Source organism: Peromyscus maniculatus, chromosome 11, assembly GCF_049852395.1.
Source record: "Peromyscus maniculatus bairdii isolate BWxNUB_F1_BW_parent chromosome 11, HU_Pman_BW_mat_3.1, whole genome shotgun sequence".
Lineage (NCBI taxonomy): Eukaryota > Metazoa > Chordata > Mammalia > Rodentia > Cricetidae > Peromyscus > Peromyscus maniculatus.
In genome coordinates, this window is record NC_134862.1 from 64,886,768 (window position 1) to 64,899,087 (window position 12,320).

Below are 12,320 nucleotides of genomic sequence, written 5' to 3' on the forward strand. Positions count from 1 at the left end.
GTGGTTATGGGTTTAATACTGTTCAGAGACTACAATGTCCATTTATGACTTTCTTTAAATAGACCAAGATTGTATTTTGAAAGTTAAAAGATGAACTTATTTACCTCTCTTTCCTGATGAAACTCAAGGAAGTGATAGCCTTGTCTAAGCTCAGAGGTAAGTCTGGTGTTCTCAGCCCTCATCTGAGACCTAGTAGGGGTACTAATGAGGTGAATGATGATACCAAGTCTCAACATCAGGAGTGTAACCCTGCCCACGGGAAAGAACCACGTAATCCAGTGGACAGTCTGTAAAGGCAAAGGCTGTAATACCAGATATACCATATTGTCCCATGAACTCCAAACCAGCGGTCCATAAGAACGGGTTCAAAGTCCAGAAGCATTCTTGCTATGGTGGAGATGGGGTGTATATCACGAGGCAGAAAGGCCCAGGACTCATGTTAGCACTCAGTGTTCGATTTATTTGCAAGATGTCACACAAGTAGCATTCTCCCCTGTTTTTCACTGATCTGATTGAGAACATCAATAGTATCTTTGATCAAGGTCTCAAAGATCCCATCAGCCAGCTGCATCTTCACACACAACTCATCCTCATCATAGTTGACCCACTGTGCCTCCTCCTCGTGGAGCTCTTGGACCTGGATGGTAGAAGGCAGAAGTTAGTAAATCTGTTAATTCCTGGAGCTGGCGAATTACACCTTCCATGTGAGAGCCCCATCCACACTAGCATGTCCCAAAGAAATCATGTCAATACACCTTTTAAAACTGATAAACTAAAAACAGCTGTGAAAGTACATTTCAACATGACAGTATTCCAGTACTTTTGTAGATACTATGGATTACAAGTCCACTGTTTGGGTTAACATAAGGGAATGTATAGAGAAGCTTGTAAGGAAGAACCAAGTTGAGATGCATGCAATGAAAAACTCTACTTATCCACCAAGTGTTGGCTAGGACTCTAGAGTATTCTAAATAAATGAAAGTCAGCCATGGTGGTGCATACCTATGACCCTAACACTTGGGAGGCTGCCTCTCAAAAATATTTAAGATTTTGGGTTTTTTGTTTGTTTGTTTTACAAATTCAACACTGCTTAAGTTTGTTTTTAAATTGCTTGCTCTTTTTTGCATTTTAGAATTTTGGGATTCCTAGGTAAATGAAAACTAATAAAATCAGAAAGAACTCAAGGTTTATTGCCTGCTTATAATTTTAAATAACTATACTCCAAAACCACATACATTGGCCTCCTTACATTGTTGTATAAGTAGATGGGGATCAGGTGGAAGAGCCCTGACCTCAAATTCATCACAATTAGCTACACACAGGGTCGTTCTAGTCGGACGACAAAAAGCCAAATGAGGGATCCTGGTTTGGTGTCGTCTGGGAGATGCAGAGTAGGTAAAGTGGGGAACTAGTCAGTACTTCAGTTCCCTCATGAGCAGTACCATGACTGGGGAACTCGTTAGTACTTAAGTTCCCTCATGAGCAGTACCATGACTGGGGAACTCGTTAGTACTTCAGTTCCCTCATGAGCAGTACCATGACTGGGGAACTAGTTAGTACTTCAGTTCCCTCATGAGCAGTACCATGACCCAGCAGAGGCCACAGCCGGAAGTGGAGAGGAGGGAAGCAACACTCTCCATGTTCACACAGCTATGGCTGGGCCTGACACGTTCAAGGAAGCAGCCTTATTCTTTCTCTCTGGAGGAAGGCTTGCAGGTCTTACAAATACCCAATCCCGTGTTCCTTAATTTATACTCTGTGAACAGAGGGCCCCACTGGAGAGCTTCTATAACCAAGTATATCGAAGGGAACTCACTCAGTGAATACAACGAACATAACATTAAAGAGAAGTCCACCCTAAGCTGGTTTAATTCAGTTTCTTCTCTTTATAGGCCACAGAATCCTGTTGAGAGCATATTGAAAAGAAGTCCACCCTTAAGCTAGTTTAACTCAGTTTCTTCTCTTCACTAGGCTATAGACTCCCACTGATCTATGAGAAATGGATTTAACCTCCCAAGAACTGGTGTGGAGAAGGGCAGCCCAGTGCTGTATAGCGCAGGGAGGAGCCATGCTCTGGAAAGCTAACATGTAGGTCTGTATAAGAGACCTCACATTCTCGGTTTAATCTGCAGCTTTCCTTTTGTAAAGACGGGCAAGCCTTTCATAGTAAATCTGTTAGTAAATGTTTCTTTGAAAAAACAGAATTTTAGGGAATGCTATCCTATGGAAATCTTTTTTATATTTGCAGCAGAAATAGTTCATGACAGCATTTATCATCTCTTCAGTGTAGTGTGGATGCACACCCCCTCCTCACCCCAAGAAAATGCATGGTTTCAATAACTACAGAAGCACTGTTCCTCAAGACCAGTTACTAACAAGAACTATTGCTTTTTACCTTAAAGGGCAGCAGACTGGAGTTCGGCTGGGCGGAGCTCAGCAGGTACAGCACATGCCTAGCATGCCATGAAGCCCCAAGTTCAATCCCCAGTAGCACAAATCAGGAATCATTTCTTTCTCAGAGCCCACACACTTCCTTTGCGTCTGACTCTCTGATCAAAGCCCACCATGGTACTACAACGACAACTCCAACTCTGTTACTTCCTTCTACTTTTCAGAGTCTATTATATTCGATTACACATACAGCCTGCAGATGTATGTGTGCCTTTGTGTGAAGTATGGAAACAAATCCAATTAGAGGTAAAAGTCTAACAGTAACCCCCACCCCAAACTGGGTAGCTCTAAGACTAGAAGTTTCTTAAAACTGATATCACATGTGCGCACACACACACACACACAGCAATGGTAGAAGACTTCTGACTGTGCAATGATCAAAAGTCAAATACATAATGGATCGAAGGTGCTTCTGGTAATAGTCACATGTGTTACATGACTGCAGCCTTAGTTCAGAACATACATGTCACTGTGTGACATCATGCCTGATACACCATCAAAAGGTGTCCTAAACAGCTCATCAGCTAGATGATGCCATTGTATGTTATGAGTTAATGTTTTCTGATCTTACAGAAAACATGATTAATTATGGAAAACAGAACTTCAGTGTTTTCCTACTCCTCAGCATGTATCAAAAAGTTAGTAACTTTTTGGACTGTACTGTGATTTGTTGACTTCAGTTTCATATAAAAACAACATTAAATGAATTTTGGTTTGGAATTACAACAGAATTTCCAACAATTTCTGAAATAGTTCAAAATATATTTTTGCCATATTGCGCTATGGATTTATGTAAAGTGGCATTCTCAGCATTGATGGCTATGAAATCAAATCAACTCTGAAAAGTGTTGAAGATGCTCTGTCTTGCAGTATAATATATTCAGCCAAGATTTGATTCTTTATGTGAAAATAAGCAAGCACATCTATCTCATTAGCATGTAAATGTGCTTTAATCTTTAATCAATGTTAAATTTATATCTGTATACCAAAGAAATGCTTTAAGATTTTGATTTATTATCAGTAATGTTTGATTGGTATACTTATTTATATGCCTGGGGCTGCATGAAGATTTCTCAGACAAAGAGGGGATACAAAAGGGGAAAAAGTTTAAGCCTGTGCCAGGGAAATGTGAAGAGACTGGCCAGGGTCTCTCACAACTTGTCTGTTTCCAGCATAGGCAGGTCCATGGCACTGTGACTCCAGAACTGCTCTGGAGGGAATTTCTACCTTGGACTTGTTGACTTGTAAGACCTGTGAGCCTCCTCCATCCTGCTCTCTTCCTTGATAAACTGGGCTCTGTGCATGTTTGTCCACTCGGCTGTGAGCTTCCAAAGAACTTTTTGTTTGTAATTTTCCATTGATTAGCACAATGGAAAGAGAAGGTGTGGGGTCAATGTCTGGAATGGGTCTTTGTAAGGACTGGGGAATATTGGCTTTGCAAATTTATGGTTTGGGTTTTTGACATGGGTCTCATGCTGTAGTCCTGGAAAGATTTAAATTCATGGTAATCTTTCTGCCTCAGCTTTCCGAGTACTGTGATTACTTGCCAAGCTCAGTTCATGTTTTTCAAACCATGACTTAGATGGAGGTAGGCATATCAATTGCAGACGACACAAACCTGGGAAATATAACAGACATTTATGAAGAAAGAACCAACCAATGTGGTAATCTGGAATGATGCACATTTTACAAGACTAAAGGCTTATGATAGGATTGGGGGGGTGGTGGACAGGACTGACCAGGAGGGACTTCATACTGTGATTCTAGTTACTCTAACAACTCAAAAGTGCCTGAAAGCTTGTCCTGGGCTTATCTCTTTGAGTCCAGCCTTAAAGGCCAAAGGGGCAGGGGGATGAGGAGGGGGGCCCCTCAGCAGATTCATTTACAACATAACCTCTGTTTGGCCTCTCCTGGTTCCCTACCGAGGGCTTTATATTGCTGGTATCTTGCTTTCACTACTTCACATTTCTCTCCAGGCAGAAACTTGACTTCCTTTCCTCCCAACTCCTGGCTGCTATATTAACAGAACTACGATGTCCTGTTGGGGTCCCCTAGGTAGGCCTCCCCGACAGGTGCCTCAGCTGCTGTATGACTGTGACCCAGCAGTAGAAGGCAGATTTGGTTGTCACGCCAACTTCCTAAATGGCAGTTATGGTTACTTTGGAGGGGAGAGTGGGTACCCTGAGAGCAACAGTTACAGAAATAGCCCTGGCTCTCTGGTCAGAAACTGCCAGGAAGAGTGCTGGTTTTTCATCTTCACCTAAACATGCAGCCCTGACTCTAGGCCACACATGAGGGTGGGACTAAAACTCTAGCCCAAGACTTAATCCCTTCTAGTGACCAGCTTTGAGGCGGTCTGTAAGTCATGATAGTAATGGGTTATGTCTATCTATTCCTAGTTTCAGCTCATCTCCTAAATGATTTCAGGGTTACCTCTTCAGAGTGGGGAATATAACAGCAATGAATGAACTCTACCTCTAGGTGGAAACACCTCAGCTCTCCTCCCTGAAGTTCCCTCAGCTGGGGAGGTCAAGGACTTGGCTAACAGACCATCACAAGGAAGGCAATTCACCCGAAGATCATGTTCTCTTCCTTCCTAGAATTCCTACCCCCAGCTCCGTCCCTACCAGCCGCCATGAAGTCTGGCTGGGTCTCCCTGCCTGTCTCAGTCCTGGGCTGACCTCCACGCAGGCTTATCTCAAACAGCATAGTTTCCCCTCTTCTTTTCTCCATACTCCTCCCCTGGGAAGCTGTCAGAATTGCAGGTTACCTGTGTGTGTGTGTGTGGGGGGGGTATTTTAAATTCGAATACATTGTCATTAAGCTTTAAAAAGGGGAGGGGGGCTGGAAAGATGGCTCAATGTGATACAAACCTGAGCTTGTATCACTAGTACCTATGTAGACAGGAGAACAGTGCACACCTGTAAATTCAGTGCTAGCGGAGGTAAAGGCAGGTGAGTCCAGGAGCTTGCTGGACAGCCAGTGAGCTCCAGGTTCAATCACTGAGACTCTCTGTAAAGCTGAGCTGGGTAGCAATAGAGGAAGACTGCTGCTGTCAGCCTCTGGCCTCCACAGAAATGGCTGAGAGCATCCGAAGACTAGCACGCATACACATGCACCGCCAGACAGGAGCTGGAGTTTTGGACGGGGGTCTCACCAAGCTCCTGAACACAATGACCAGTGGAACCGGATACACAACAAACAGTCTCTTCAATCAATGGTGCTAGGAAAACTGGATATGCATGTACCGGAGAATGAAATTGGATCCTTATCTCAGACTATAGACAAGGACACATGAAAAGACTCATCCACTATACTAGAAGGACATGGGAAAACATGCCAGTGGCATGGAATCTGTTTTTTGTTTTTTTGATATGGTACAATGCAAAAACAAAAGTAAGTTACACAACCAAGTGGGGACAGCATGCAGATGGGAGGAAATATTTGCACAGACTCAGTCTGGTAAGAGATTAAAATCCCAAATATTTAAGCGCAAATAATTCACAGCAAGAAAACAAATAACCCAACTTTAGAAATGGGGAAAGGCCAGGTGTGCTGGGGCTAAGGCAGCAGGATCATAATGCCAGCTTTGGCTAAGTAGAGTAGGCAAAGGATCTGAACAGATACTTCAAAACGTCATGAAATGACTCACAAGTACATGAGAAAATGCATCAGTAGAGGGTAAACGCTCAACCCAGTGAGACATCTGAGCTCACGCTGATTGGAGAGCTGAAAGGGCTGGAGCCGGTGGGCGGGAGCACAGAAAAGGGAATCGTGTGCATTGTTGGTGGGAGTGTAAATTACTATAGCCATCGAAACACTATGGAAGTACCTCAAAAAATGGAAAACCATATTATCCTTCAATCCAAAGAAATTGGAAAGTTGTCAGTGGGATTTCTGCATTCTCATGAATACAAGAGACGAGATATGAAATCAACAGAAGTATCCATCATGGAGGAAAAAAATGTGGTATAATGAGAATGTATCACAACCTATTCGTAGTAAAGCAAAAGAACCTAGGCTGAGTGGATTAGGCTAACACAGAAAGACAAATATATGGTCTTACTTATCTATGATCATAATTCTGCATCACTGAACAAGCACAAGGACTAGAAGGCAGAGAACTGGAACTCTCACAACACATCACATAATTACAGACTAAAAATTAGAAAATACACTTTTCCAGAAGGATGAGTCAGTAGATTTCTCAAGAACAAGAGAGGTCAGATTACAATGGTGTAGGGCTTCAAATTGCTCAGGTCAAAGATCTACCAACTCAGAATTCTACACTCGGCTACCTTTCAAGATCAAGAGCCATGAGGCTGGGGTAGTAACTTGGCTCATGCCCAAGGCCTGGGATCTCAGCAGCAGCCACCACAACAGAAAGCGGGAGTTGAAACAGACAGTTTAGTTAAAGACCAAGGGTCTGAAAACCCAAAGGTAACGGAACCCTAAAGTTTGTACTTTAGGATTGGGGCAACTGATGGAAGAAGAGATACAGAAACAAAGGTCTATGTGAACGTCTATTCTTTTCCATACCTTTGAAATATTTTTTTTTTTTTTATAATTAAACATGTAAAAGATTTAGAAAAACAGACAAGAAGGGGCTTTTAAAAAAGGAATGAAATTACATATAGCCAAATAAATTCTTAATGAAGATTTTCAAAAATTGGTAACTGATGCATGTTTATAGCTGGCACCCACACACTCTGTAAACTGCACACACCTGATAGCACCTCACTTTTGCTAATTTGTCCTAAGGAAATTACCCAAAAAATGTGCCGAAAATACCATAAAATGTTCATTACAGAGGACTGGTTAAATAAACTACAATATATCCATAAGTAATTACTACACTTTCATACAAAAATAGAATGGTCAAAAGTAATATAAAATAGCTTTTGGCCAAGGCAGCCATCTCCCAGCATTCCCCCAAATGACAAACACAAAGGGAAAGAGGACCCCATCTGCTTTCAGGCCTTTTAGAAACCACAGCGTTATTATTCCTTTGGGCACAGCCACACAAATTCACAAGAAGGGTGATAGAGATAGCAAGGGACTGGGCACTGTTAAAAAAGGAATGCCTGGGAATGTCACTATGGCAGAACTAGAAGAGGCTACAGCATCACCCAGCATGCCTTTGGCAATGTTGTAAACAAGCACATTAAGGGCAAGATTCTGGCAAAGAGAATTAATGTGCACACTGAGGACACACTGTAAGAGCGGGGACGGCTTCCTGAAATGGGTGAGGGGAGCCAAAGAGAAGGGCACCTGGCTCAACGTACCCTCCAGCCTGCCTCACCCAGAGAAGCACACTTGGTGAGAACTAATGGAGGGAGTCTGCACTCAATGCACAAAAAAGAAAAGATCTACACTAAAATATGTATGTATATATAAAATAAGGACATCTAGGGACAAAGAAAAGTGTCTACGTTTTATTAAATAAAACAATCATTCCAAAAAGGAACTACAGACTCCATTTAGGAAATTCTCTTTACAAAAACTTAAAATCAGCCGGGTGGCGGTGGTGCACACCTTTAATCCCAGCTCTCAGGAGGCAGAGGCAGGCGGATCTCTGTGAGTTTGAGGCAAGCCTGGTCTACAGAGCGAGCTCTAGGACAGGCACCAAAACTACACAGAGAAACCCTGTCTCAAAAGACAAAAAACAAAAAACTTAAAATCTACATACACTGAAATACTGAGCTATTTAGGTGGTAATATTAGTTTTGATTAATTGGAACTTTCTACATTTTCTAAAGTAAGCATAATAAAATTTGCTTAAAATTCTAAAATGAGTATACTAAAATTTTAAGCTTTCAAAAATTCTTATTTTTGAGCCTTTCTTCTTCTGTACTAAAATAATGATTTGTGGTTTACATCTTCCTATAAAATGTAAAACCATTAGTTTTTATAAATCCTAGATTGTCTAATAGTATGAAAGACTAGTTTACTTAGCATTTTTTGTTAATAGTTAGTTCAAGAAATTAACACTATCATTTTATTATACAGTAAGAACAAACTCATATAAAAATCTACATGTAAAAATATGACCAGCAAAGAGGATATTCATATAATATTTTTTATTTCTTACTTATATCTTAAATTCTTTTTTTTCTGACAGATGTGCAGTGACATCTTTAATCCCTGTATGCAGGAGGCAGAGGCAGGTAGATCTCTTTAAGTTCAAGGCCAGCCTGTTCTACATAGAGTTTCAGGCCAGCCAGAGCTATATATAGAGACCCTATCTCTAAAATATAAGAGCAAGTAAATGTTGTGGAATATTATTTTAAGATGTGTTGCATTTGTTTATGCTGTAGAATATTGGTTTAATGATGCTAAGATGTGTTGCATTCCTTTACGTTGCATTTGTTTAACTCTGTGAAGCTGTGTTACTTGCCTGTCTAAAACACCCGATGGTCTAATAAAGAGCTAAACGACCAACAGCAAGGCAGGAGAGAGGAGAGGTGGGGCTGGCAGAAAGAATAAACAGAAGGAGAGAAAGAGGGATCAAGGAGAAACAAAAGAAGGGGACAGCCACCTAGTCACCCATGGAATAAGAAGGAAAGAAAAGATTAGAGAAAGGTAAAATCCCAGAGGCAAAGACAGAGGGGATAATTTAAGTTAAGAAAAGCTGGCTAGAAATAAGCCAAGGTAAGTCTGGCCATTCATAAGTAAGAATATGTCTCGGTGTGTATTTATTTGGGAGCTGGGTGGTGGGCCCCCCCAAAAGAGCCAAAGAGCAAAGAGTAAAAAACAACCAACTACAAGCAAAGAATTCTGGTTTTTTTGAGAGAAGGTCTTACTACATAGCTCAGGCTAGTCTTGAACTCTCAGTCTTCCTCTTTCAGTCTCTTGAGTGCTGGGATTACAGGATTACCACTGTGTCTGAAAATCTCTTCAATTCTTATAACACAGACATACACCATCCTTGCTCGGGTTAAAATAATATTCAATTTCAAATGAAACATCTTATTTAATATTTGAGAATTTTATGGTAACAGAGAGATGCCTCTGCTTAAATGGTTTAAATTGTGGCACATGATGTGAGCCTTTGCTGTTGGGGTACCTTAGTTTTGATTCACTTCATAAAGGGCTTCAGATCAGTCTGTTTATTATACATATCTTAGATAATTTATTATTTCTGATTATCAGTTTGGACCAGAAGATGGCTCCAAATCACTGCCTTCTTCTTGTGCTATTAAGATAATGTCTTCATAACCTTTGATGTCAGAGTCTAACTAGCAGGAAGTCCTGCATAGTAAACGTTTATCTCTGCATTGGTATCTACCTGTGCCTGTTTCCTGAGTTCTTTCACATGTCTTAAAATATTTATCTAAGACATCTTGCTTAACACACTTGAGTATTATCTTTCACTATAATACCCTGTAGCCGTCTCTTCCTCCATACTCATTTCAAGTATTCCTCCACGATTTCTTCAAGTCATAAATCTAATCTTCAGGTTTTCCCTACTTAAAGTCCTTGCTTCAAAAACGAAATCCAAAGTCTTTAACAATGCTTTAAAAGTATTGCAAGACGAAGACTACCTTTCCAGCTTGACTCAGAGTGACTCCTCTCCAGTTCTCTAGTCAGACTGATGTTCCAGGGAAAGCTGATGCACAGTCCAGCTGCAGAGTTTTGCAGTCTCTTCTCTCTACAGTCTCAGCCCTCTAAGATCCCAATCCAATGTCACTTCCTTAGACGCCTCCTCCATCATGTGGGTTTCCTCTCACTGATGCCTGCACATTTCCTAGTCTGTTTTTATTGCCCAGTTTAGAAGACCACCCTCCTTCTGCAAGCCATGGCTTATGCTCTCCAGTAACTGGAACCAATGAAGCAGAGTCTAGCCTCTTTGCTTGTCATTTCCGCATCAGTCCTAATGCAATCCTTGACTGAGTGTCTCTTAACAGTTTTTCCTTTAATTTATAAGAAGTGAAGGGTTTCAAAATTTAAATTCTAAGACTCAAATTTTAAAATGTTCTAGAAATCTAGACATATACACCTCCTTGAGGGTAAAGCTCTAGGAAGGTTCGTTGGCAAAACTGATTTTTATTTGCTAGATGGCCATTTTCCTTTCAACCTAAACTTCACTTGTAAACAGCATACAATGAACTCCTTTTACCTTGCACAATGGCCAACTGTAAAGACCAACTAAGGCAGCGGTTCTCAACCTTCCCAATGCTGAGACCTTCCGGTACAGCTCGTGCTGTGCCGACCCCAACCACAACATTGTTCTGTTGCTACTTCATAATTGCAATGTTGCCACTGTTCTGAATTGTCATGTAAATATTTCATAGATATGTGACAACCAAGGGGACGAGACCCACTGAAATAATATGCGAAAGAATAATAAAAGATTAAACAAGTACTTTTTCACAGACTTATTGAGTAAATGACACTCGAGAGATAGATAGATAGATAGATGATAGATAGACAGACAGACAGACAATAACATTATACTTTTTTCATTATTCAAACGTTAATACAGGTAATATTGAAAAGTCTAGAATAAAATGAAATTCACTTTACAGTTAAATCTGAGCTAACCTGAGCCTTCAAGATTAGCTTCACATTCATTTTAGGGAAGAACAGATACAGAATTGTTTTTTCTTTGTTTGATACACATTTTCTTTCTTCTTCTTCTTTTTTTTTGTTGGTGCTAAGAATCAAACTGAGGGCCTCATGCATGCAAGGACAGAATTCTACCAGCTGAGCTATGTCCCCAGACCTGAACAACACTTTCTAAAGTTAGAGAAATGTATCATAAAACCAAATAAATCCTCTCCAGCTAATGTTCTGGACAATGGTGATAATAACAGACAGAATGAAAACAGCTAATATTTATTGAGTTGCTTAGGGGGAAACGTTCTGAGTGCTTTATAATTTTAGTCATGTGCTGCATAAAGACATATGGTCAGAGACAGACTATATAGAGAACTGAAAAATTCCTATCTCCTAGTGATATAGTACCCATCACAAAATCCTAACCAACCCATTACTCATGTGTTTGGGGTAATGATACAATAAATAAAACGGCCATGATGCTAGCATATAACAAGTATAGTAACATAGGCCATGCCTGTAATTCTAGCACTTGGAAGGCTGAAACAGGATAACTGAGTTAGAGGCCAGCCTGGACAATACAGTGAGACCCTGTCTCAAAAAAACAAACAAACAAAAAACAATGCCTATAGTTATGCACTGCACTTGATAATGGCTATTACTGGTTTATATACATCTTGGCCTATACTTTTTATTGTTAAAGTGAACTCCCACTTATAAATAAAAGTTTACTAAAAAACAGTATGCCATAGTAGTACAGCAGCAGCTTCATCCAGTCATATATATGGCTGACCTCTACCTTCTAGGTTTGTGTGAATACTGTCATGTTTGGATTACAACTTACCTAAGGGTATATTTTGAGAATGTATCCCCACCTAAGCAACACATGAAAGAAATAAATACACATTTAATTCTCTTAATAATTCGATCAGGTACGTAGATATCGTCACCTTCACTTTGAAGACGGAGAAATGAGACTTGACAGGGTTATATAAACTTGGCAGAGTTAAATGCAGGCAGTCTGGCTCCAGGACCCACACTGCTTTCCTGTTACTTCGCTACCTTCGACTGTGGTTCACTTAAGTTTTGACTTCTCAACCTCTCACAAATTTCTGTGGCTAAGTTAAATATTTGTTCAATAGAACAGAAAAGGCCATTCCTGAAACTGAGAGGTGGAAAAACAGCAGTTGAAGGTTTTGAGTTTCAATCTCATCAACTCAAGATCAGTTACACACACTTTCCTTTGGACCTGTATCCACATTCTGAGTTAAGAGGACGTGACCAAAATAAAAACAGTGTTGTTGTGAGCA

At 40.5% G+C, this 12,320-nt stretch overlaps 1 protein-coding gene across 14 annotated transcripts in view; it reads right to left on the bottom strand.

Moving 5' to 3' along the window:
- Window positions 1-434: 434 nt before the first annotated feature.
- The window catches only part of Cep350 (centrosomal protein 350), a 143,588-nt gene continuing 131,702 nt past the window's right edge, over window positions 435-12,320 (bottom strand). For all 14 annotated transcript variants that reach the window (XM_042258352.2, XM_042258348.2, XM_042258346.2 and 11 more), the window contains one exon: window positions 435-637. In XM_042258352.2, the coding sequence (XP_042114286.2) occupies window positions 473-637 (165 nt within the window). In that variant the 3' untranslated portion in view covers window positions 435-472. The remainder of the gene's footprint in view (window positions 638-12,320) is intronic.